The sequence below is a fragment of the Psittacula echo genome, assembly GCF_963264785.1.
Source record: "Psittacula echo genome assembly, chromosome: 9".
NCBI lineage: Eukaryota > Metazoa > Chordata > Aves > Psittaciformes > Psittacidae > Psittacula > Psittacula echo.
Window position 1 is genome coordinate 20,207,592 of NC_137745.1, and position 25,596 is coordinate 20,233,187.

The 25,596-nt window shown below is 42.7% G+C and overlaps 1 protein-coding gene across 1 annotated transcript in view; it reads left to right on the forward strand.

The window, feature by feature from the left end:
* Positions 1-25,596, forward strand: part of FGD5 (FYVE, RhoGEF and PH domain containing 5) — a gene marked incomplete at both ends in the record, with an annotated part of 89,298 nt that overhangs the window by 40,389 nt on the left and 23,313 nt on the right. The window contains 7 exons of the mRNA XM_080625168.1: positions 4,884-4,942; positions 5,054-5,084; positions 15,037-15,188; positions 17,146-17,302; positions 19,469-19,556; positions 22,078-22,128; positions 23,671-23,729. Of these exons, the coding sequence (XP_080481294.1) occupies positions 4,884-4,942; positions 5,054-5,084; positions 15,037-15,188; positions 17,146-17,302; positions 19,469-19,556; positions 22,078-22,128; positions 23,671-23,729 (597 nt within the window). The remainder of the gene's footprint in view (positions 1-4,883; positions 4,943-5,053; positions 5,085-15,036; positions 15,189-17,145; positions 17,303-19,468; positions 19,557-22,077; positions 22,129-23,670; positions 23,730-25,596) is intronic.

Here is a 25,596-nt window from a genome sequence, read left to right on the forward strand (position 1 = left end):
CATGAAGAGGAACTTCATACAGAAATGATCCCTAATGTTGCTCTTGTGAGAAGGCAGCATGGGAGGTGGGATGCTTCACCCTTCTCCCAGGTAGCAAACTAACAGGCAGTGGACAAAAAGGGGGGCAACAACCCGGTATGGCAGATGGAGGGGACCTGTGCACAGAACAGGGAACATGAAGCCTATCCACAAAAAATCTCACTGCAAGGAGGGCACCTACTGACTGGTGTCAGCAGTACGTCAGTTGCTTTTGCTGCTCCTTATCCATTTCCAGTGGGTGGGCTTGGTTTCCAGACTCCATTAATCATTCTGTTTTGCAAACCTTTAACCTTTACATATTAAAATACACACACACACACACACAAAAGAAATGTGCTGGAGTTGGGAATGACAGATTTGTGTGCCTTGAGGAAGCACCTGATTCAGACGTATTTCAAGAGACGGCTCTTGATTTATACAGCCTGGGAGTCAGGAGATGTGAACAGCTTTTCCTTCTCTCTCGCTGATTCGCAGAACCAGCCTGAAAATGTCACTTGTTCTTGTAATGCCTCAGTTTGCTGTTGGCAATGCTGTGACATCACTGTGAGCTGCTACATAGTTCATAATAATTACAAAAGGGGCATTATGAAGTCAGCTCAGAGGCTGAAGCTTGGAAACTGCTGTAGCCCCTATGACAGTTGTGCTCTTGTGCTGGGTACCATCCAGCTACAATGCGTCTACCCTGAGGAATCTGTGAAGTAAGACACACACATAGGAAAAGGCTTAGAGAGATGCAGTTTGTCCATGTCAGCATGGCAAGAGAGTGGCACACACAAGAATGAAGCTGCTATCTTGATTAGTTACCCTGATTCTGAAATGCAAAACTCAGGTTACTCCCTAAGTGCTCCAGATGAGTGGCTTGCACAGTACTAATGCTCCAGTTTCAGTGAAGTGTTCTGTGACCTACTTGTGCTGCTGTTAGTCCATACAAACTCTGTTCCAGCCCCATGCAAGCAGATTTGCCCCAGGCCCAAAGTTTTTTAAAGCTGGATCAGGAAGCCAATCTGGTTCTGATCAAGATCCTGCAAACAGCTGGGCTCAGGGGGGAGTGTCTGGCACCATCACCAAAGTACCATCTAATCAAAGCACAGCCTGGTAGGGCCCACATCAGATGCCTTGGCATTGCTCAGAACAAAGTCAGAGCATATGACTGACTCAGTATGGTGATGTCATCCCTACATTAATGGGATCACTACTACACAGAGAGGGAATCCTGCACTAGTTCAGTGCCACATCAGCACACTCAGCATGGGCCATTAGCCATCTTTCTCCACTGCTCACTACTTGCACCTTCTCAGCCTGAACGTTTTTCTATCAGAAAGCACAAAAGGGACATGAAACCTAAAGTTTCTCAGTTTGAACTTCTTAAGACTAGTACTTCAGCTGTGCTCACACATGTGCTCTGTAAACAGCTGCAGGCTTTTTGGTCTTTATTGTTCTAAGCAAAATCTTTCTGATGGTGGTGTTCTTCATTAAACATTGGTAATCATGAGTGTTGGAGAAGGAGAAACTATGAGCAAGTCACAAGTCATCTTCAGGTCTCAGTTTTCCATCAGTAAACTTGGTATCTGTTTGGAGGAGGGCTGTAGGGCTTAGTTTTGTCAGCCGATGAAGAGATGATTGCACAGTATCACCTTTGCTTTGCAAGTTATGCTGATCACCTGAGCTGTAGCAAGCTGCTAGCCTGGTTAAAGCGCTTTGTGTTTGCAGTGTTGCTGGCACCACCATGTTTTTCAGAGTGGAGAGAACAGGGAGATACTTCAGTTATATATTGCAATTTCATATTGTATATCGCAAGCATTATATTAAGCATTGGGTTTTGGGAAGGGTGGGGTGATAAGGCTATGGGATGGGGAGACTCAGTGAAGCTGAAAGCCAAGGGTCCCCACATGGCTGCATGGCTGCCATCTGCTAAGCAGAGGCATGCAGTGAGGACTGGAGTGCAGCTTCTGAAGTGGGAGCTGGGAAGGGACTGTGCTGCAGGGCTGGGCGCAGGCTGCAGGGAGCAAGGGTTACTAAAAAGCTTGGCAGTGTTACAGTAATCACTTGGACTTTATTTCAGAAACCTGGTGCTTGAGGGCCTGGCACCCCCTCTATCCCCTATTCCCAGAAGTCTGCCTCCGGACACTGTCGTCAATCTCAGAGTTCATTTCCTGGTTAAACAAACAGCAATTAAGTAACACAAGACAGGCAACGCCTAGAGACACTGTCTCAAACTCGCCCTAGACAGGCCATGTGACACCGGGGTCCCTGTGTTCTGGCTCTCGGCTAAGACATGTTAATCACAGGAGGAATTGCAGAGTGTGACAATGTGTGTATGCAAGGGGAAAATAGGCCTGGCTTCCTGGGGAAATGCTCTCTGCTTCCTGGCACTGCTTGTCCAGAGAGGACGAGTTGGGCACCAGCACTGGGACAGGTGACCCCAAAAGAAACACACCCGCTTTCATTTTCATCTGATCTGCTTTGCCTGCATAGAGGAAATGGGAGAGAATAGAAGTTGGTGTGTGTGCCTTTAGTGTGTTCCTGCAGCAGCTGGAACAACCAGGAGAAGCAGCACATCATTATCATCCTCAAGATGTGCTCACAAGTGGAACCAGGGGGAAGGGGGCAATCAAGTATTTGCTCCCAGAAAGAAAATGAAACTAAAGAAAACATCTTTCTAGTGCATTCTATTTCACTGTAGTGTCCTACTGTAGTGTAGTGTACTCCAAAAGTAAGGGACTCAAAGCATGCTTTTTGGCACCTATCAGCTAACAGACACAAAGCACTAGGGAACATACCCTCAGACTCCTGGTGCTAAAGGAGAGATGGATTAGACATCTGAGACTGATTAATAAATGGTTCATTCTCTGTATTTTGTTTGACCCTTGCAATTTTCATTTGCCTCCCAGTAAAAGTACACAGAAATAGACTAAAGATGAAAGAAAAGTCACTGTGACCCCGCTTGTTTTCTGTACATGAAGCCTCATTGATTTAGCTCATCATCATTGGTGTTCACTTGTATTTTATAACTTTTTCACTTGTATTCACTACTGATTGGACTGTAATCCTCCTTGGGGGTCCATTGCCCCCAGCATGAAAACTCACAAAGCAGCAAGGGATCTTTAGCCTCCTCACAGAAACAGAGACCCTTCCTTTGCTCATGTGTGCAGTCAATACTGACATCTATTTGCAACATGCTTTGACTGGTCCTTAGTTCCTCTGAAATAAGCAGTGGTCAATCCACCTGTTGGTGCTTCAATTCCTCACTTTTGTATGAATAACTAAAGTTACTAAACTGGAAGAATGTTTAAAATGTAATTTCTCTTCTATCACATATTCGTCTTAATTTATGGATGTTGTGCAATGAAATTGCTTTATGTCTCAGCTGACCTTGCTACTGGATATTTTGCACTCCAAGTATTCACATGACTGTATTTCAGCTTCCAGCACTTCAGGAAATCTTTCACTCTTTCCTACACTTTTTGCAGCTTATTGCAGGCAGAATGAACCATAAACTTCAAAAAGGGGAAAAAAATCCTCAAATCCAGAAGTTGATCCCTCTGTAGATATGAAAGGTATTCACCAGGATGATGGAATGGGACTTTGAGCAACTCAGATACTTACATTGTGTGCCACAACACCTGTATCCCCAGGGAATGCTAATTAGAAGGTGGGACAGAGAGTAAAAAGTCTGTAATGCATTCATCTTGAACTGGCTTAGACATTTTTTATTGCTCAGATCTGCTATGTAAATTTGGGGTTGGGGTCCTATCAATACTTTTTATGAGGGCTTCCAATCAAGCTTCATGTTCTCTGACCCCTCCAGCCCCCTGGTGCAGAATTTGTGGAAGAAATGTAGCCACAGACTTCCCACCTGACTTATACCAAGGGACTGCACTATATCTCTGCAAGTCCCAGTCTCTTCTGAGTAGGCTTTCAGAAGCAGGATCTGTAAGCAATAGGTTTCCAGTGTACCTGGTCTGGCAAACAATGTCATGCACTCTTGCTGTTGAGCTCATCTCCCCTGAGTCTACTTCAGGTCACTTGAGGGCTGCTTTTCTTTACTACTACTAGACCACTCTTGTAGTTCCTTACTTCAACACTGCTAAATAAGTCAAACTTTTCCCAGTAGATTCTTTTCAGTAAATATTTCCATGCTTTGGTCATTTCTTAACATAAGGTTGAGTCATGAAATAGGAGCAAAATACTCTAATTAGAGCTCGCACCTCAGAGCCCTACACTTTGCTTCTTGTCACAGTTTTCTGTGTCTTCCAAGATGCCTACCAATGAAGTAGATACCGCTGAGATTTCAAACAATGTTGTCTGCTGGAGCACAGAACTCTTTGCTTTCTGGAAATATCTATAGCCATTTAGCTTAGACGTTTTGTGTAGCATGTAATAAAGCCCTTTGTGCCATTTGCTTGCACATATCTCACAGCAGTGAGAACAGGAATATGATCAAGAATTCCCTTTTCCATGTAGCTAAGAGTACTAAACACATGGTATGAGCCTCAACAGCCATGAAGCTAACCTGTTCAAAGCTAAGCACTTTCTGCCTCTCTGACAAATTCTGGACCTGTAAAACTCATCAGAAAATTTCTCTCCTTCTTCAATAAGAACATGTTTTTCAAACTCAATGTCTGCCTGAGCAGCTGGTATATCCTACTATATTGCTAGAATTTGAATTGCGGAAACACCCTGTCACGGAAAAGACTCCAGGATGCCAGACACTGAACAACAAAGAACAAAAGCCTGGTTGCTATTTTTACTGAAGGAATATGTCAGTTCAAAGTGCTCTCTAACACTGCTTTGCTTCTTGGAATGAGACATCTCTAACTGTCTCTGGTTTTTGCTGTTGACAGAAAGAAGGCCAGTCCAGAGCTTACCTCATTGCCCAGGAGCTGATGTCTTCCGAAAAAGCGTGAGTGAACTGTTACAGACCTACCTGCTGTTCTCCTAAAGCTGAAGCTATGCAATCCACCCTTCAGCAGTGGTTTGACAGTAATTAATAAAGGTTTGTCTCTTTCCCCAGATATGTGGAGATGCTCCAGCTGTTATGTATGGTAAGGAAACAATTTTAATCACTGAAACCTAATTGCCCTTCTGGTTAGCTGCAATTTAGAAGACATAAAAGCATTGAAGGGGCTAAGATGAGTTTGAGGAGGAATGTCTTAATGGGAACCATTGCAAAGGAATACGTCTGCCACTAATCTGCTCTTGCTACAGATCCTCAAATCCAGTGTTCATCATTCACAGAAGAGTGTTGATCAGCAGTGCTTGCTGGGCCTCTGAGTCTCGTGTAAGATGCAGAATAAGCCTAGTGCAGAGGAGATGGTGATAAACAGGCTCAACCCATTGTCTTCAGAAAGACAGGAGCAAAGCTATGAAGCATGGGGATTTGGTTTGAATTGATTCAGTCTGCTTCCTTTAAGCTTCTTTTTTCTGATAACGCAATATCAGTAATATCAAGTGTGTCCTGGATATCCTCACTCTGACACAAGTGGTCACCAAGGGCAAAATACAGACTCTGGTGTCAGAAACTCAGGAAGGGGCACACACCAAGAATCACTTGTAGTTCCTGACAGAGAGCTCTTGCATGGTATAAACCTACTGGTGGCTTTGTCCCAGAAGACTTTGTGTCCCTTTAGCAGAACTGCCATTGCTTTCCCTGGAGACTGGTACATAGCTTACGTAGCCTTGCTCTCAATATCTTTCTTGGCTGTTAGCTGCAAGCAGTAGGGATTAACATGCACCACACAAAGCATGCCCACTGCTGCTTGGAAAGAAATTCCCTGAGAAGTCAAAAAGTACCCCCCAGTTATTCTTTGGAGGACACCCCAAACCCTAGCAGTGAGCAGGAATGCTGATGGGGAGAAAAGTAATGTATTGCATTATTTGACACTACTGTACATTATTTGACACCAGCAAAGACATAGTTGTAGTTATTCACTCTCCCCTGGGCAAAGTCCTTTTGGATTTCCAAAAGTATCATTGAGGAAAAAAAAAAAAAAAGAACAAGGAGAAAACCATCTGCCAGCTTCTGAATCAAAACAGAAGGGAAATACACACACAGGAAATTACCATGCATAGAGAGTGTTAGCCACTCTGCATCTTCATTAGATGCATCTGATTAAAATATGTTTAATGTATTTCATTTTCCATTTCCAAGTGCATTTGTACTTTGGTACATTATGGACAGCATGTAAATTCAGGCCTGAACTAGAGTGTGTGTACAGTGCACTGTATTTACTGGAGGTGGCTAGGAAAGGCCTCTCCTTTGCATTCTATCCTAGCATTTCTCATATACCCCTAGGAGATAAAACCTGCTAACTAACATGGCCTGAAAAATCCTCAATATAGATCCAAATCTGGCTGCACACCCTCCCGGCTGCTGTAGCATGGTACTCTCAGGCTGCCTTGCCTATGCTGTTGCTGGGCCAGGAAAAGGATGCTTCAGGACTTTCCCAGTCCCTTCAGGACTTACTCTGCCATTCCCTCTTTCCTCTGGTAAAACCCTGTGTGGTGAATTTGGCTCTGAGGCTACATGTGTAAATGAGTAATTTATACATTTTTACAATAATTCTATTTTCTGCCTGTAGAAAACATTTGAAAGGAATAGGAAATGTCATTTTGGTGCTCTTTTCCAAGTTGACAACATTAACATGGGACAGGGGTTCTGGTTTATATCTGTGCTAAATTTTTCTGGTTTTAAAACACTTATGGATGCAAGTGTTGGATTCCAGCTGGATGGACTCCAAACTGTTGGCAATCCCTAATAAAAAGAATCTTCATAAAAATTGCAGCTCAATGATTAGTCAGGGAAAACCTCTGCTTGACTGCTAAATTTATCTGCCTCAGTGCTCCAGAGTTGGCTCAAGCTACCAGGGAATGAAACCAGATTTTTCCTGGCTTGATTCAGAAATGTGACTGCTCCATGCTCTCCTGCTGGGGAACTCAGACACTCTGAGCAGCTATGTGTTTACTACAGAAAATAAGTGTCATCACCTGGAGCATGGCCTGCCAGTCCTGGAATTAAAGCATTGAGGCATGAGGGAAATTTGGTCTGTTTTAATCATACTTAATCATTAGGTTTGCATCAGCTGATTAATTTATCAGAGAAAAGATACCAGTAGTAGCGCTCCTATAACTGGGCAAGTTCTTCTATTTCTGCCAGTCATCAATTTTATTTGGAAGCATTTGTTTGGATTTGATATATGTTTCAGTCCTGTAACAGAATTTTTAACTGAATCCTATTTTGCTGGGATTTGTTTCCCTACCTGCCCATCCCACTGGAGCAGAGGGATCTTATGAATGTTTTGCATATGCTCATGATTTCATTAATTACGAAAGTCAGAGCACCAAAAGAGGAGTTAGAATTTCAAATTAAAATAAGAGATAGAGCTAAACTAAACCCTTGAGTGAATGCATTGGTTTGCAAAGTTAAGCCACTTCTAAGTTGTGAAATGTCAAAATCACTGTAACCATACACTCTTCACTTTCCTTGTCCGAGTTCTCATTGTCTTAAGTTAGAAAGTTCAGAAAGATCTGCATCAATTTGAGGATGAAATTTTGGGTGCATAATTTTGATTAATGATTTTCTTCTGCAGTGGAAAAGTATCCTTCTTCCCCAGCACACACTCCTTTAGGGCTCCTTGAGGGTTTTTTCAGCATATTCAATAAGCAATTTTCTCAGATAAGATTTAATTGTTACTATGAGCTGGCTTTGGAAGTAGTGAGGAAGTATGAATTGCACCTGGGTTGGAGACTGAGAGGAAAGAGCAACAGCAAGTCTGTTTTCACACTACTGCAAGTTCAGACACTCCTTAGTTTAGAAGAGGTCAAAAACCTTTATGGCAACAGGATCAGAGGGTTCATGTCTGTGTAGAAAGCCACAGTCCCACACTGTTACCTTTTCCACCCCAACTGCTGTTGCATCTTTATATTCAGCTGTTGCCCAGTGCATTACTCCAGAAATCTAGAGAAACCATTACCAATTTTACGTTAAAGTCCTTCAGATGACAGGGGTATTACTGCCTAGCTGAGGCTTTTCAATACTATCATAGTGCAAAAAGTTACAACAAATCAATTGCTCCTTTTTTCATATTTGAATAGCCTTAGGAATAGTCACATCAGTAAAAAACTGTGCTTCACTGCGCACTGGCTGTTGACACAGGTCCCACTGGCAGATGTCACGAGCAACCACAGTGACCACAGAGTCACCAAACTGCCCTCAAGGTACAACACCCCATTCACGGCCAGTTAGGACCAAAGGCTTCCTCGACAGCATATCTCAGCTCAGGCAAACATTTCTGTTTCTCATCACCAAGTTTCTCAAGAGAACAGTTTCTAGATGCTCATATTCAAGTCTCAAGTCTCATCTTTTACAAACCTACATGCTGATAAGAAAGGCACAGAACTACACCACTGCTTTCAGAAACGAAAATAAAAGGCTTTTCTTAAGCCTGCAGCAAAAGCAGTTTCCCATCTAATTCCCAGGCTTGGCTGGAGCTGCTATTCATTCAATGCAACAGAATCTGTTTGCCCTTTCAGTGGAGACTTTAATAAATTGATTGATTGCCAGAACGATGACATTTCCATACACCCACTCTGCTATTGAACTGAAAGAGTGGAAACATTGTGTTAGCTCACAAACCCAGTATCAGTTGGTGTGGTAGTAGTGATAATAATCTAAAGGGTTAGCTGTTATTTGCCCTAGTCCGAGGTAAGGTGATTCTCTGGAGCAGGGAGTTTAGAACTCATTCTGGACTGAGCAGATGGGACTGTCAGGGCCTTGCAGTTCAAGTTCCTGATGTCTTGGTACTCATTATTTAGTTTTCCAAAATTGATTAGCCTTTGCATTTTCCTCAGGATCATTTAATCCTCAAACTTTGTCATTTTTTTCTCCCATTTTTCTTCCCCAGCAATGCAGGCTGTACTTGTCATCTCTTTCTTAGTGCCTGCTGCTAAACAAAAATGCTGCAAACTGTTTTCTCAGCCTAATGTTTCACACATCACCTCTGAGAACCAAGAGTTAGGTGTATTTGCTTTCCTTCAGCCAGTCTGTTTTAAATGACTTCACAAGAAGTACACAAATCGAACTTTGTGTGAGTGACTCTGACTGCCTCAGGATCCCAGTCTGTACAGGATCAATCATTTGCTTGACAGTGTACTGTGTTCATATTTATCTTGTCTTTGGCTGTTGTACATAAAATCACCATTTTTGCACATAAACCCCTTTGAAGTAATTTTTACTTCACTCCAAGGCATTTAGTGAATTAAGGTACCTAAAAGGACCGTTCTGCACTGAAAAAACCACCAGCCCCAACACCTCCCAGTTCAAAGGAAGTTGATCCTGTTTCCTGGTTTGTGTTTTCCTCATAACAATGGGCCACAATTCTTAGAAACACCAAGACCCAGATTTATTCTTCCTCAGCATTTGAAGATAAAGATAAGAATATGATATGAATATGCTTTGGAGCAGCTTGGGATCCAACCTTGCACTGGACTGAAAAATTTATCTTAGGAAATAAAAAAGAACAAATCATCTTAGTGCTCAAGTCCCTAACCCAAAGATATCTAAATGCAAATCACCATGAAGTCAGGCTCGCTGGTTAAACTCTATAATTTCACAAATCTTGTGGGCAGCACATCCTCAAGAACAAAAAATAAACATCTAATTCAGGAGCCACTATTACACGTTAGACAAAACAGAACTCCATCTTTCGGACTATTTACCCTTGCGGGGAATGATTGCCTGAGCCTCTTTTACTACTGTGAACTTCTTGGATGATGTTCAAAGTTCTGCTGGACCAATCAAGTCATTACTTTCCTAATGAAATGCTTTAGTGACTGGAGCACACTGGCTGAATAAGGGGTAGCTGGCTGTTAGACCCTCTGAAGCTCTTATCAAAGCCTAAAGACACGCTGCTACAAGAGAATAGCCTGCCCTCACTTACAGTAGGCTGGGGTTTTGTCCTATTTTATTTATTCATCATTGTCTCCATCAGCAGTGGGAAAATAGCTCTGTATTGGCCAGGCAGCTTCTGCAGTGGGAATGCTGAGCCAAAATAGCCTTCAGATAATCTGTATATCTCTTAAAAGGAGAGGGAAGACACCCTAGCACATTTGGCATCAGGACAATTCCCTGTAACAAGCCCCACTGATAGAGTATTTGCAATGCATACTCTACACCTTGCCAGTTCTAAAACACATTTGCAGTGTTTTGGATGAATCTGTGTATTTGTCTGCCTGTGAGTGTGTGCTGAGGTCAGGGTTCCTGACCCATATTGTGCCCTGCAATGGCAGGATAAGAGACTAATTGTGTCTGCTGCGATAGTATTTTCTGCTGTTCATCTGGCATCATTTCTGCTGAGCTCAGCAATGAGAGATTTGGGAAGATAACTGCTCAGTACAGATCAGGGGTCACTCACCCTGCTACATGAGAGGTGCCACTTTCTAATTCAGGGGTGCCACTTTGACTTTCTCTATCAGGAGAGAGGCTGCTGGCCCTAATGAAGATACCTCCAAGAACCACCCATGAGTCAGACTTGGCTCACAGCATACTCTACAGCACCTCATTCCTGCAGTCAGCTTCAAGATGGAGACTCTCTTCTCGCCCTTTGAACTCTTCACCATCCCCTCAGGTGCAATGCCTAGATGTCCAAAAGAGCCCTGGATCATTGCAATATGCAGTATCTGTTGAATCCACCTTCGTTTTAGAAGTGAAAGTTAAAGCCTGCACCATTTTCCACAGCCAGTGGAGATTTCAGTCGGATAAAGTTCAGGCTGCAGTAAGATTTCCTGTTGTCCTCCCTGGCCCACTCACAGAGGCTCAAATATGCTTGCTTCACAACATTACCAGTTCATTAAAATGTCAGTGTGACTCAGGAAGCAATTACAATTCTAGATATACATGCAAAATGGTTTTTGGACGTAGGCTTTGTTATTTACTGAAAGGTATGGAAGTACAGATGCCAAGGGGGAGTTGTGTGTGCAAGGTAAATGGTGTGTACAGACCTGATGTCTGCAGCTGAAGAAGTGCCAACATCCCCACCTGGGGACTGAGGCAGGAAAATGGCCATAATTTTCCACTAATGCATCTGCTCTGCACATGCCCTTTATGTGTGTGTGTGTGTATATATATATATATATATGCATATAGATATAGGCAGTTTTTTCTCCTGGGTAAACCACATGCCTGATGCAGTGGTTTAGCTGACGAGATTAGTTTTCACTCTTTTCACTAGGGTCCTGCAAGGTTAAATGTTTTTAGGCTAATGAAGGCTAACTGGCAGCAGGGCTGAAATGCAGAAAGGACCACAATAAGTATGGGGTGTATCCATCCTGCAAAATGGCTGTTGATGTGCATACAGGATTGCAACAACTGAATTTTGCAGCTGGACTCAAAGCATATTCAGCCCTATTACTGGAGAGATTTAATACACAACCTCACTGTTTCTGTGTCTGCTCATAACATCCGGGGAGCAAAAACCAGGACTAACTTTGTCCCATTAACTACCCCTTTTGCCTTTGTATTAGAATATCAAACTTCACACAGACGTTCAGGCATGGTAGCGATTTGGCCATTGAATGCCTGTAAAGGGCTTATTTATGGGTGTCTAAAATGTGATGAAAAGTTTTATGCTTCAAAAATGCATTTTTATACCACAGTTTCAAATCTTCTGTGTCACTCAGTAGCTTGAGTTATGCTTTCACATGCACACACAAACTGGTGTATGTAGACTGGTGCAGGTGTAGACATAGGACAGGAGTCAGATCATAGGCTCGTACACCCTTGGATGAGGCTGAGCTCTGTGACCATCGTGCCAGAGCTTTGAACTGAACAGCTTCAATTCATGCTCCTGTTCTAAACAAGTTTTGACCTAGCAGGGAATGATACAGACCCAGTGTTTGGCACCTTCTGTGTCTGGATGTGTGGCTTGGGTGACAGACTTGGGGACCTTCAGGTACCATGACTGATTACAGTTAATGAGATTGCAAAAGCACTTTGCATTTGATTTATGGCTTCCCAGGCACTCAGCATTTTCAATAGTGACACCATTCTTATTTTTTTTAATGGACATTTATAACGATTCCTGTCATGCTGCTGGGTGTTGGTAATCATTAGGAAGCTGGCTATCCAGGCAAGTGGAATGAAATCATTTGTCTGAGAATTAACGATAATGAAAGGCCCAGGCAAGTAATGACTAATTCAATTCACTGAGATGCTGTGGGAAAGGAGTGTTAATCTTGTTGCTCAGCTATGGTGAGAAATGGACAGATTCAGAGCTGTTCCATGTTTGTTTGGAAAAGATTACATTTCTGTAATGTAATAGGTTACCTAAGCACACCAGTAGTGAACTTCGTACATCTATTCACTTCTCCAGGCACAATAAGCTGTAAGCCCCCTTTGGATTCTTTCCCTTTCCCCAGTCTTGATTAATTGTGATAACTGAGGAATTTGAAAGGTTGCAGATTCCTTTGACTTAGGAAGAGTATCCAGAAGATGGATTGACTGGCTTACTTGGGTGGAAAGCCCCTGGAGCGTATGCTGGCTGAAGCAGGTAGTTGGATAGGCTCACTCACACACCAGAAAGAAATGGGAGCTGGAATAGCACAACATTGGGTTTATTTATGGTACTGGGGCAGGATACGTGGAAATCAGACCCAAATGATTAGGAAACACAATATACTTTCAGAAATGTTTATGATCTTGTTTTATCCAGTATATAGCTATTCAAAAGCAAAATTGTCACCATGATCTTTTTTTTTAACCTAGTTCTAGTGGCTTTCAGCAACAGAATGCTTCCTCTCTCATTGTTGCTGAAACCCCATAGGGTATGTGTGACTTTCCTTTGGCTAGTATCTATCAGGTATTCCAGTCATTCTGGGTCTTAGTGAGCCACTGTGTACATTGCTGTTGGCAGCGTTACAACAGAAAAGCCAGGACTGAATCTGAGGACACTAAAAACTGCTCTTGCCTGGAGTCAGTTCCTACTGGTGAGGGGAGAGATATGTTGAAGATCTTTGCCCAGAGCCTCTCCTGCTCCTGACAGAACCTTTCAGCATGACCACAGTCATACCAACCAGACCCCGAGCCCACTGAAATCAATACAGCTACCTTGACTTAATCAAACTGAAGTGGACCATCTAATGTAAGATATGGATCCCCAGTGAATCATACTCTGTTGAGTTGCTCATACCTGTAACATCAGCAAGTTTCATGGAAATAATTTCCTTCAGACTCGTCTTTAATTACTCCACATATAATACTTTGCTAGACAGAAGGAAAAGTCATGAGAAATGCCATAGTAAACCCCAGTGTGGCCCAGAGAACTTTGTAAGATTGTCCCTAAAAGTTCAGGGAACAGAATCTGACTTTTTGGCAATAGTTTTCATGATCACTAGGATCCTGACAGAGGAAGATAATCAGCCTATCCCATCCTGGCTCAGGGCCAGATGAAAGCAGCTTGGCATCTTTCAATGAGCTGTGCAACCTTAGAAGTTTTGTTTTTATCAAGCCCCTGCTTCCTGTCACAGCACATGTGGCCACATCACATACAGTGGGGTAGAGGCCAGGAAATGGTCTCTGGGTGGAACAATCCAGCTGTCATTCCTATTACCTCATGCAGCATCACCTCAGTGACTGTTAAAGCAGCTGCATTTTTTTTTCTTCTGATTAATTGGCTGCTATGGACTCAAGAAAGTGTTTTAATGTATCTTTGAAAAAACATTGGTTTGAATAATAATGCACTGCTTGCAGAGTAGCATGTGGAAAAATACATTCAAAGCATGGATCTGGCCAGACTGGTCAGACACTAAAGCTTTTCCTCACTCTAGTCCTGGGGCTGAAGCAGAGCTCAGTGTGAACCTGCTGGAAGAACAACTCCTGGTGTGATGGCCTTGGGCTGACAGGATGCAACCAGGGCTTTAACACCAGCTCTACTGTGACTAGATGCTCGTCAGGAGCTTTCAAACCTTACAGTTAATGTGGCCTCTCCACTGAGCTGCTGTTTTGATTATTTACTAGTTTTCACTCTCACGTCTTTTTTCCTCATCTTGTGCAATAGAAACTCTGTACACTCCATAGCTTACTGGAATGCAGAAAAAGTTTGGAAAAGGCACTCACAGAATCTGTTTCTAAGCAATTGTATATGAATGCCTGGTTTCTGCTCTCATCACAAACCGGGATGTACTTGTTTTGCATGGAAAGTATTTGCTGGCTGTTGGTGGTATGATTTTCTAATGCCTGGTGTCTAATACAAATTATCACCGCAGTTTCAGATGGTGGCCTTTTTCCTCACTTCTGAGTCAAAGCTGCAGGAACATCTATGCACTCTTCAACAGGTGCCCTATTATGTATCGAGCTGGCTACATTTTAATACAGAGGAAATTACGCCTGTGCCCACATAAGCTATAAATCACCTCAGGATCAAAACCATTTCAAAGATGAGGAAAAAATGTCTAAGTTAGGTTTCATGGGAGAAACTATTTGTTCCATAGCTTAAATTCATAGCTTCTTCCTCTCTTTAAGTTCAAATTTGGAGACAAGAGTTGCAAATCTTAGACAAGACATGTTCTTCATGTTAAGCTGTTGGACCCAAGGGAGTGACAGGAGAATCTCATCCTTTTTTTAAAAAAAACATGTTTCTGGTTAAGAAACACTATAAAAATGAGACCAATTACAGCCAGAAAGCAGAAAAAAAAGAAAAAAAGGCAGGGCAACAAAAAGATACCAAACTCATTGTACGCATAAAGGTCTGATGGCTTGGTCAGCTGAAATGTTCAAACTTGGGTTGACAGCATTGTGGAATTCAGCTGAAAATGTGAATGAACTAATGGATGGAAGAAAACATATGCTGTGATATTCTTGCTATACTGAGCCCACTCTATCACTATTGCTGTCATATCTTTTAGTTTCTAGAAAGCATAGATTAGGAGTCAAGAAACTGTAATGATAATTTCAGAAAAGAGACTTGAAGTCTGTTTGCCTAATTTCTGTATTGTTGTTCGCAGGATTTTTATGAAGGTATCTTGAAAGTGCTTGAAGGAGGAGATGAAAATGAACAGGAAGAAGTTAAACTCAAGCAGGGCTTAAGTGAACTCCCTGAAATCTATGCATTACACCAAGACATCCTGGGAGAATTGGAAGAAAGAGTCCTTAAATGGTAAATATGCAATGGCATAGTTTGATGGCCTTAACATACCCTCCGCAGCATGTGAGTGAACTCACCAGTGTTCCCTTGACCCTGCTAGCAGGGAAGCTGGGACTCCAGCAGAGGTGAAAAGAGTAGAACCTGAACTACTCTGGCAGATTTTGCATGCAGGTAGGAAGGAAGTAAATGTAGATGCTGCCAGGCTAAGAAACCAAATACTGAAACATTTATGCAGCACCCAGCCCATGGCTCTGAAACAGCCAGTGTGAGGACAGCCTGCATACATATTGTCCTCTGATGCCAGTTCATAGTCATCGCCAAGTGGCTTCACACTCATGGCCTGAAGGTCAGAGACTCATACTGTGGGAGGCAGGAACAGCAGACATGAGAATTGATGGTAAAGAAGATCATCTGCTTACAGAAATCTACACAGCAACTATGAAGCTCTCAGCAAAGGGCACCCATTGTCCCCTGCACCAAGGCTCTGCACGAGCTAGGCTTCCAAGCCAAATAGACACCACCAGCCTGCTGAGGGCCTCCACTAAACCAAACATCCTTACAGGGCCAAGTCTTTCCATGAGAGAATAAGACCATGCCTAGGACAGACAAAGCTCCAAAACTCATTCAGTTAAGGAGACCTGTGACTTAAACCAGGCTGACAGGACCTAATCTATCAAACTGGAGGAATGTCTAAGAGAAATTACATCTGCAGACCCAAGCCAACTAAACCTACATCAGCCAGCACAGCCCCTGGCCTGGCCTGAGCAACTGTGGCTCTGACAGCTTATGATCAACCACACAGCCCCACACCTCCACGCTTCTGGACTCTGGGAGACAGGGATCACTGACAATGGCTGATCTTATCCCAGCATTGCCACTGAGCAGTTAAGGAAGTCCATTAGATCAGGACAACTTTCCAGTAACAATCCTAATGTAGAGTACATCTCTCCTTGTCAGCCCTGCACTTTCAAGTCAAAGCACACAAGGAAAGAAAAGATTAAAAGAACTGTATATTGGTTGATGTCCACCAAGGGACTGTTACAGATGTCGGAAAGACTTGACAAATTTCATCAATGGTTTCCGAGTTATACCCTCATAACACAAACAGAAATGGTGTTTTCCAGCTGGGATTTTAGATGACTTGTGTCCTAAAGAAGTCACAGCCCTACTTCATCAATATGCTGCCTGTTCCCTAAGATAAAAGGGAGACAACTGGAAATGCCCAAAGATTCTGTCCAGAACTACTCTGTGGCAGTGGGGAAAACCGAAGGCTGCATTGCAAATGCTGCCAACGTAACAGCATGACATACGGCACGGGGCTGTGCTCATACAGGTTCCCAGGTCACCACCACCCCTGAACCTTCCAGTAAGTCCTTCCCTGTGCCTGTGCTCCCCCAGACACTCTGTTGCTCTGACATCCCCAGAAGCTTGTGATCCTCTCTGACCTATGATGTCTCTTTTGCAAGCTCAGATTTTGTCTAGTTCTCCTTGTACATGCTTCATAAATATTTCAATACTCTGCAACCCAGTGCTGAGACAGATGATAGTGGGATAGTGCTGACAAGGGGGCAATGAAGGAGAGCCAAAGGTATGATATTACAGCTGAAGATGTTATATTATTCTTCACAAGCTCTGCTCAAAGCATTGCAGCACCTGGAAGGTCTGTTTAGAGAAGTGAAGCTGTGTCCAGAGAGGAGACATTCTACCCACTATGTGACACATGGTGTTGCTGTGGCAAAGGACCAGCCCAAGGCTCAGCCCCTCATGGTGCCCATTCTACAGCCCCCCATTTTGCTGCCCAGTATTTCAGCAAAGCACTCTTTTTTTCCAGCCATTTAGCCTAAGTTTTAGCAGCACAATGCCCTTAGCCATTGTGGGTCTGATACAATGAGAAAGAAGTAACAGCTCTTCTTTACTTTTTATTTCCATAATTGCTTATTTGCTGCTTCTTTTCTTTCTGTGGCCTTAGGGAGGAACACCAGAAAGTTGCTGATGTTTTTCTCTCCAGAAAATCAAGGCTGAATCACCACACAGCATACATTATGCAGTTTGATAGGAATTTGGCTTTGCTGGATGAAACCTGCGTTAAATGTTCCCAACTGGCTGCCATAATTCAGGAGTTTGAGGTAAGGCTCCCATGGTTTTTTACCTGCACTCACACATGGTTGTGCCATAGGGCTTACTCAAAGATATTTCTTTCTGCAACTCCACCAGTGTTCACACTGAGTAGAACAGGAGAATAGCTCTCTTCACACATTCCTGGTGCTAAAAGTGAGACATTCACATGCGCATGATGTGTTCGTGTGTCTGCTGCCCACACAGCCATGTCTGTGCATAGAGAATGTATGTTTGTGAATCTATAGTTCTGACTGTATTTTGTGAAATACATGCACATAGTGGACTAGTTTCTCGGTCACATATTAACTTAGTCAGGTCTTTGAGGATGTGTTAGAGTTAATATTATTATTACAATTTCTTCATATCTCCTCTGCATTTTCCATCCCTTCTTTTGTAGTCTAGCCAGGTTGAAGTTAGGGTTAGCCTGTATAGCTGCTTGGCTGCTGGCAGTGATCAACCCACATCTTCACAATTGCACTTCTCTGCATTTTAAATGCCTGCTGACTGCTTCCTCTGTTTACAGAGTAAACAGAGTGACAGGCAATACTGAACTGCACAGGAAGACATAAACTCCACTGGCCAGTCACATACAGGGTTCTTTTCATCTGCACTCCCTGAATGATCTGTAACCTCTAGTCCTATAACCTCTGGCCCTGTAGGAAGAAACACACATTTTTCAGTTGTGTTAACTCAGTCATCCGTGCTGAATAACTGAAAAACACCATCAAGATACATGTTACAAAATCTATGCTTCTTGATTACATTTTAAAGTACTGACAATGTAATCACGTAATTTCAAAAGCATAAACCCGTATGCGGATGGAAAGCTCAGCTGGGCTACACTGACTCTATGCAGCTAAAATGGTTAAAAGCTGTGATACTTTATTGTTGTCTATAAACCCTGTTTCTCATTATCTTTATCTGGTAAAAAAAGCAACAATGTTTACTTGGGTGGCAGAGGGGCTGTAAGGATAAATTAGTGATCAGACCTTAAAAGTTATTTATAACGCCAGCTTTGTGTTTTTCTCTGCAGCACATGTAAAATATTAAAGATAACAATTAATTTCAAAAGACATTTGGAAGCTAGCACTTACAGACAGACACCTTGCAGTCACCACAATGATTTCCAGTTATCAGCTGAGTGGAGCTCTGAGGGCTTACATGGCTCTGAACAAGAACTTGGCAAATACAGGCTCTCTGATGAGAGCCTGTGTTCACAGCATCCCTCCCAGGCACACACCTAACTATTAACCCTGAGAATTAGCTTTCATTTCTAAGAAAGCAGATGAGGCTTTTCCTAGCATGAGATCAGCAGGATTTAGCTCTAGAATCAGTGGGCTCTGTAACTTCTTACCCTCATGCATGCATGCATGCACAAATGGGGGGGGGGCATGTCTCAAGACTTTCCTACAGCATTTTTTTAAAGCATGACCACCATCAGATTTCCAGTCTAACAATACAGAATTCAGGGTCTCATCCTTTTTTTTGCTGGCACCTCTGACCTGAGTATGGGGGACTGGGAATGCTTAGCAAAACCCTGAATGCACATTTGTTGAGATTAGCCAGCCAGTTAAAGGAGTAATACAGTAAAATGCAACATCTCTTCTGCCTTGGAAAATGCTGTCTCTTGCTGACTGGGCCTGATACGTGGCAACAGTAAAGGTAAAGAAAAAAATGCTACTTCTTTTCCATGTGTGTGTTGAAGCAAATCACAACCTCATATTTTTTCTTGTAAACACTCTCTGGATATTGAGTTCCAACTCAATCATAGGGAGATGTTTTGCTGTATTTTGCTCAATTCTATGTCTTGAAATAAGGCTGAAAAAAACTTCCACTCCAAAAAAGGCATGATGACAAGCTTCATTAGGATCTAATACCTCTGTCTTCAAATGCCATCCTAAAATCTTTATCCAACCTTTACCTTCTAAACGATATTCGGTCTCCTCCCATTCCCCTCTGAGTCCAAACTATTTCTGAATAATGCCATATGAAATAGTGTTTACAGTACTTCTTTATAGTCACAAAGCAAGCTGGGTAAATTAGAATGGTTCAGAGGAATTTGTGTATGCAACTGGTAGTAAATTTTCACAGTACACGTCAGGTGGAAATGACAGTTTGCTGCTGAGCTCAGACATCCCTGATCTTGTGTTTCCTTTTCCTTCCATTGAGGACAGCAGAGCTCTGGTGGCAGCCCTGAGAGTGTGAAACACCAGCTTTTGAAAGTGGTGCAGCGTGTCTTCCAGTATCGTGTGCTGCTCACAGGTCAGTAAATTCACTCTCAAAGGCACTCAGTGGAAACCCTCCCATGATATTCTGTACCTCCACTGTGCCACAAGTTGATGCCAAGGCATCTAAAATAGGGCTGAAGCAGTGTGGGATTTCCTGGGAACTTCAGTATGCTTAATACAGGATTCAGGAAATGTCAGGGAGCCTGGGAAGGAGCTGGCACTTCTTCAGCACAACCATGCTGAAAGGTCACGAAAAACTGTGAAGTCAGGTGCTTTCAGCCATTCCTTCTTGTCTTTTTCCTTCAGTGAATTAGGAGACACAGAGTTCAGCCTCACTGCCAGCAAATGGCTTTGATGTTATTTGTCAAGGGCAATTATCAGAGACAGTAGAGGACAGCAGTCCCCAGCAAGGGATCTCTGCACTGCATCCTGGATGACAGTGGCAAGCACCATCTCTTTCTACTCCATCAACAAAGCGGTTGTATCCAGTACTGCACCCTAAGTCCTATGTGCAGTACACCTAATGCTAGTGATGAATTTAAGTCAAAATCCCAGCCCAATTTCTCCACACTGTAGTAAGCAGAGATCCAAACCTACATTAAGAGTACATTTACAGATCTTACATTTACACTAACACCTTCCCTTTACGTATCACTCCCACCTGGAGTCTCTCTGAGGGGGTTGTGTTCCCTCTCGTGGCTTGTTCTGTGCAAGCCACAGCAAATCTAGCAAGTCTGAGCCTGTGAGAGGAGCAAGCTTTCTGAAGTAGGATGTGGCCCCTAGAAAGAACTGTGAAGTTTAGGTGTGTGACTAATGAACATGTCTTGGGGAAAGAAATGGAGAAATGTAACAATGAGTCTCAGTGTTGTTATGTGACTTGGTTAGGTCAGAACCCAAAAGAGCAAGGATCCGTAGACATAAAGATGAAGAAATGCTTTGAGAGTATGTACATGTGTGGGTGAAGATGAGTTATGCGTGGGACAGTAAAAAGGAAGCCATAAACCCTGCCCATACTCAGCAGCCAATGAAGGGCACAGCATATTAGAAAGGACTCCTATAAATGCAGCAGAACAAAGTGACCATATGAAATTTTTGCTCACAGCAGATTAGCAGCAGTTTCATCTTGCTCCAGATGCAACTCATTATTCACAGCTGCTTTTGTTTTTGTTTTTTTTTTTGGTTTTTTTTTTTTTTAATATGAGCAATACAAATGAACACTGAATATCAATAGCAGGACTTTTGTTCTGTCTGGCTTGTTCCCTCCCTGGGCATATCTCTATCGAAGCCCTTCTCCAGGCAGTACCTCACAGGCTCACACCAGACTTATAGTGGATTTAGTGCAGGCACACAAATACTGCATCTATGAAAAAGGACTTGACGTGTCCCTGTCAGAAACAGCTCCACTGTGCTCCATTTTCTCTACCCATCTCTGTGGTCCAACAGAGGTTTGCTTGCACACATCAAGCATGGTATTTTGTGAGAGAGCTGGAAGGGTTTCAGTGCAGCTCCATTAATTGGATTCCATCTATGTTTGAAGTAACTTGAGCTCTTCCTTGTCCCTGGTACTGGCACTAACTGGGAAAATGAAAGTTTTTGCATGTAGTAAGGTCTGCTGGAGTAAGATATTCCAGGAAATAGGTTTACTGCTTCAATTCTTCACCTCAGGAAGCCAAGCCGCTCTTTGCCTCCTAGGACAGAGTGGGTCTGAAACTGTGCAGTCCTTCAGATTCTCTAGACAACATAAAAAATTTCAAATGTGCAAGTATGCTTATGTGTCTGTAACAGTTTCTACCAGAGAAGGAAGGGTATTTTATGAGGATATTGGATGCCAATTACTGCACTTCAGCCAAGAGGAGTTGCCCACTCAGTTAAACGTCCATAGCCAAGGACAGAACTTACAGCTGTGAAAAGGAATGCTCAATATTGCCCGGTAACATCACACAATCCCTTCCTGCCTGCCTGAGTAGAGGCAGATGCTTTCCTGAATAGCATGTAAAAGCCAGGTAGATTTCAGGATGCCAGGCAGGACACAGCACTAGGAAGTCTATGGATAGGATATTCAAGGGAATATGGATATGGTATATGGATAGGATATTCAAGGGAATGGCTATCCATGCACAGCACCATTCTCAGCACAGAGGCCCAGTGCTTGGATGCAGAATTTGGGAGCCTGGACTCATCATCTGCTCCTGGCAGGAGGGTGCTTGTTCCTCAAGAATTCACCAGTACTTGTGAAGGTGGGAGGATGGAGGTTGGACCCCTAATCTTTCCTTGCTGAAGTAGTTGTGGTCAGCCATTTGTAAAGTCAGCTCAGAAGTAAATAGATGAGAAGAAAAGGCCACTTTGGATGGAGCTTGAAGCAACTTGGTCTAATGGAAGATGTCCCTGCCTGTGGCAGGGAGTTGGAAGTGGAGGAGTTTTAAGGAACCTTCAACCCAAATCAGTCTGGGATTCTTTAATTAAGATAGATTATGTTTTAGCTAATAACAATATAAACTATGTGGATCAGTATTCTGATTACTAGATGTCTGTGTGTGTTTGATTATTTTCTACAGATTACTTGAATAATCTTTGCCCTGATTCTACGGAATATGAAGCCACACAAGGTAAAAAGACATGAGTAGAGCAAGTATTCTGCTTTGCTAACTCTGCTTCTAAAGAGGTATAGGATCTATACTGGCAGTATATGGAAGAGGATATTTTTAAGATTTTGTGTTAATACGTTAGCTATAAAATCTGTAAGAACTGATCGCTAACTCAGACAAATTATTTAGGGCAAGAATCCCATCTTTTTTCATTGAAACCTGGGCTTCCTGTGGTTTTGGCATGATGAACTTGTACAAGAAATAGTCATCTGTACAAGCATAGTGCAGATGTAGTTCAGTAGTAGCTCAGCCACTGGGGAAATCCTAGTCCTTTTTGGTTCCATCTGTATTTGGCCTGGTCATTGTAAAGTCAATTGGGATGGTTCCACCTGGTTGGTTGTGGTATGCCTGCTGTGAGAAACCCAGGAGGTTTTAATTGTGTATCTGTATTCTGATTCCTTAAGCCTAAGTAAACTTGAAAGACATTTCATAAAAATCAGTTCTGCACAATCAAGAACAAATCCAGATGTTCAGCTGCTAACACCATCCTTTCCACATGTAAGATGGATAAAATAGAAGTCTGTTACTCCCACTGAAGTCAAAGCAAGGTTTAGCTGTGTCCTCATTGGGAGTATTTTCCAGGCTGGAGTAAACAGGAATAACATTGTATTAATGAAACCAGTTCACCTGTGTTACACTGAGTGTAAATCCAAACCAACTCACGCTAATAAGGTCTGCGGTTGACTGAAGGTCAGTCTTTTCTGCCCAAGAGTCGTCTCATGCACGATTTGGGGCCCTGGTCATTGACGGTGGGACTACACCCACACTAGTAGTTTAAACAAGGCCAGGGCAGATGCTCTAGCCCTGTGGCCACAATTGCCTATCTTGTTTGTGGTTATCAAACGATGGTGAGCATGCTCCCAGATTAAACCCAGAAATGGATAGGATTCCCTGTTCTACAGGGGAGGAGATTTGAGACAAAGATCTGAGCCATGTTATGCCACTACTCTCAGGGCTATCCATCATGCCCTAGCCTAGGTCATTTGCCGGTGGAGAAGCCAGGTGTTAATTCATATCACCACTTCATACACACTTCCATCAGGAATGGATGACCTGTCCTCTCTTCCTCTCCCTTGGCAGTCAGGGGAAAGAGATCACCTTAAACTTCCATGCTTTTGGATGGCTAAAGGTATGTTACATGAACGTCTCCCTGCTATAAGCTCCAACTGTCAAAAATCTTGCAACTAGAAAACATCACAAAAAGATTTTGTGCCATTCTAGGTGCTTAAAAAGGGACCTCATGAGCTTTCTTTTTCAGCACAAGCATGATTGCAGAGTTTCACACAAGAGAATGGTAATAGGGAAGGGGAAATGACAGCACTGTACCGTATCTGAAATTTGCTCGGCAGTTGCATTCTAAAGGTGCCAAAGAAGTTAAAGCAGCTGCTTCTGGGGATGTCGTTTCCTTTTTATAAAAAAGATGCCTTTGCAAACAGAAGGGATTTGGGTTATTTTCCTACTCTTTTATGTGCTTTATGGTGTTTGTTTTGCTTCATCCCTCAGCTGCCTTATTCATCATTTCTGAAATCACAGATCGAGCCAATGACAGCATGCTCCAAGCGGTGAGTGCCACCAAGACACAAGCTCTCCTGGTTGATAGTGTCTTTTCTGGACATCTGCTGAAGTGAATACATGTATCTGCTAAATTCTGAAGCCTCCTCCAGGGTGATACTCAAGGGCTTATACAGACCTGGTTTACAGTATATCAGACATGGAGTGGGTCTGTGCCCTGCAGTGCCCCTGTGCAAGATGTAAGTCACCATAGCAAGCAGCACAAAATTTTTCCCTCTTGGAGTTGCTGGAATGGTATATGGAGCAATGAAGTGAGAGATGGGAATTTTCATGGTTCTGTTTCTAGCCTGGGATGGTTTTAGATATGAATTGTTGAAGATGTCACAAATGTACTGTCAAAAGATATATTCTGAGCTCATTTACATGATTTTTCCACAATTCTGGAATCCAGCATTCAGAAGAATAGGTCACGGTTTATAGTCTTGCAAACAATCACATAATTGAATAGACTGGCCAAGACTTTTGTAGGTTAAAACTCATGTCTAAATACAGATTTAAGTATCTAAGTAAGTTACATAGCTTTCCAAAGTAATGAACAGTTTCTGTAGGGTCACTGTGATTCATGAATATCACTTATGTGATATTACAGTCCTAATTTACTGGCAAAGGTTGCTTGCATGTAGCAGGTCTTATGATTTGTTTGCAAGGATCTAGGTCTGGTTTGTGTCTAAGATGATACAAGTTTTCTATTGACATCAGGAAGCGGTGTTGGGAGGCATAGGAGGCAGCAGAGAAACTCAGACACAGGATCCAAGAGGTTCCAGAGGAATTCAGCTTGGTGGACTTCTGGGTGATAACTAAAGGCAGTGCTTTTCTTTCTGTCATACCAGCCACCCACCCCAGCAGCTAAATTCTCTCCTGAGAGCCATGTTTGCATTACCTGCACAGACCCTGCATTCACTTCAAGTAGTTAGGAAGACATACCTACAGTCTTTGCAGTCTAATGAAATGTTGCTCAGTTTCAGAGCAATTCTGTAGAGTGGCCAGATTACATTTCTTTCTGTGATAAAACTCTAGGCTTGTTAGACCAAGGAAATAGTCACAATACAGCCCCAAATTTCAACAAATGCCATTTTTAAGCACTTCTTTTTAAGGCATTTTGATCACCAAGGAGATGTGCAGATGCTAAGGATGATCTTGACTGTTAGATGGTTTGTGTTCAACAGCATGCTTGTTAGAGAACAAAGCACCTCATTCCAGACATCCTGCATTTCATCCAGTAGTGAGTGGTTAGGCTGAAGTGTTTCTTCTCAAAAGGTGTCTCATCTAAATTATTTTGTCATTGCATTGGGTCAGAGGGATTTCAAGTGATTTGGAATGTATCATATTTTTCAGGAAGCTTTCACATTTTACTTTGCATTTGAACACTGCTGAATTTAGCACCCTGCAGTGGGATTTTGCTGTACCTTTGCTAAATTATATTGCAAACATCCTTCCCTATGGTTAGTATCAATTCACTTCTTTATCATTTCATTTACTGAACAGAGAGAGGGTTGTTAATAATCACTCAGGCATCAAAACACTGAGCATCATTGCAGACAAAGGGAAGCAACTAAGTAGTAACATCTTATTAAAAGCTTGTTTTCAAGTAGGAGTTTAGGTTAAAAGACTGAATGCACAGGAATTGTTAGGAAGGTCACTACAACTAGGGTGGAGGTCACTACAGCACTGCTGGCTCAGCATATTCCCTTCAATGCCTTTGCCCTCTGACTGCAGGGGAATGGAAGCACTGGGTGACGCAGTGAATTCAGATTGTGATATGCTAAAAACTAGATTAAAGGTGTTTTCTGCAACAGCTTGGGAGATAAGAAAGAAAGAGTTTCAAACCTCAAGGTGCCCCTCATCTGTTAAAACCAG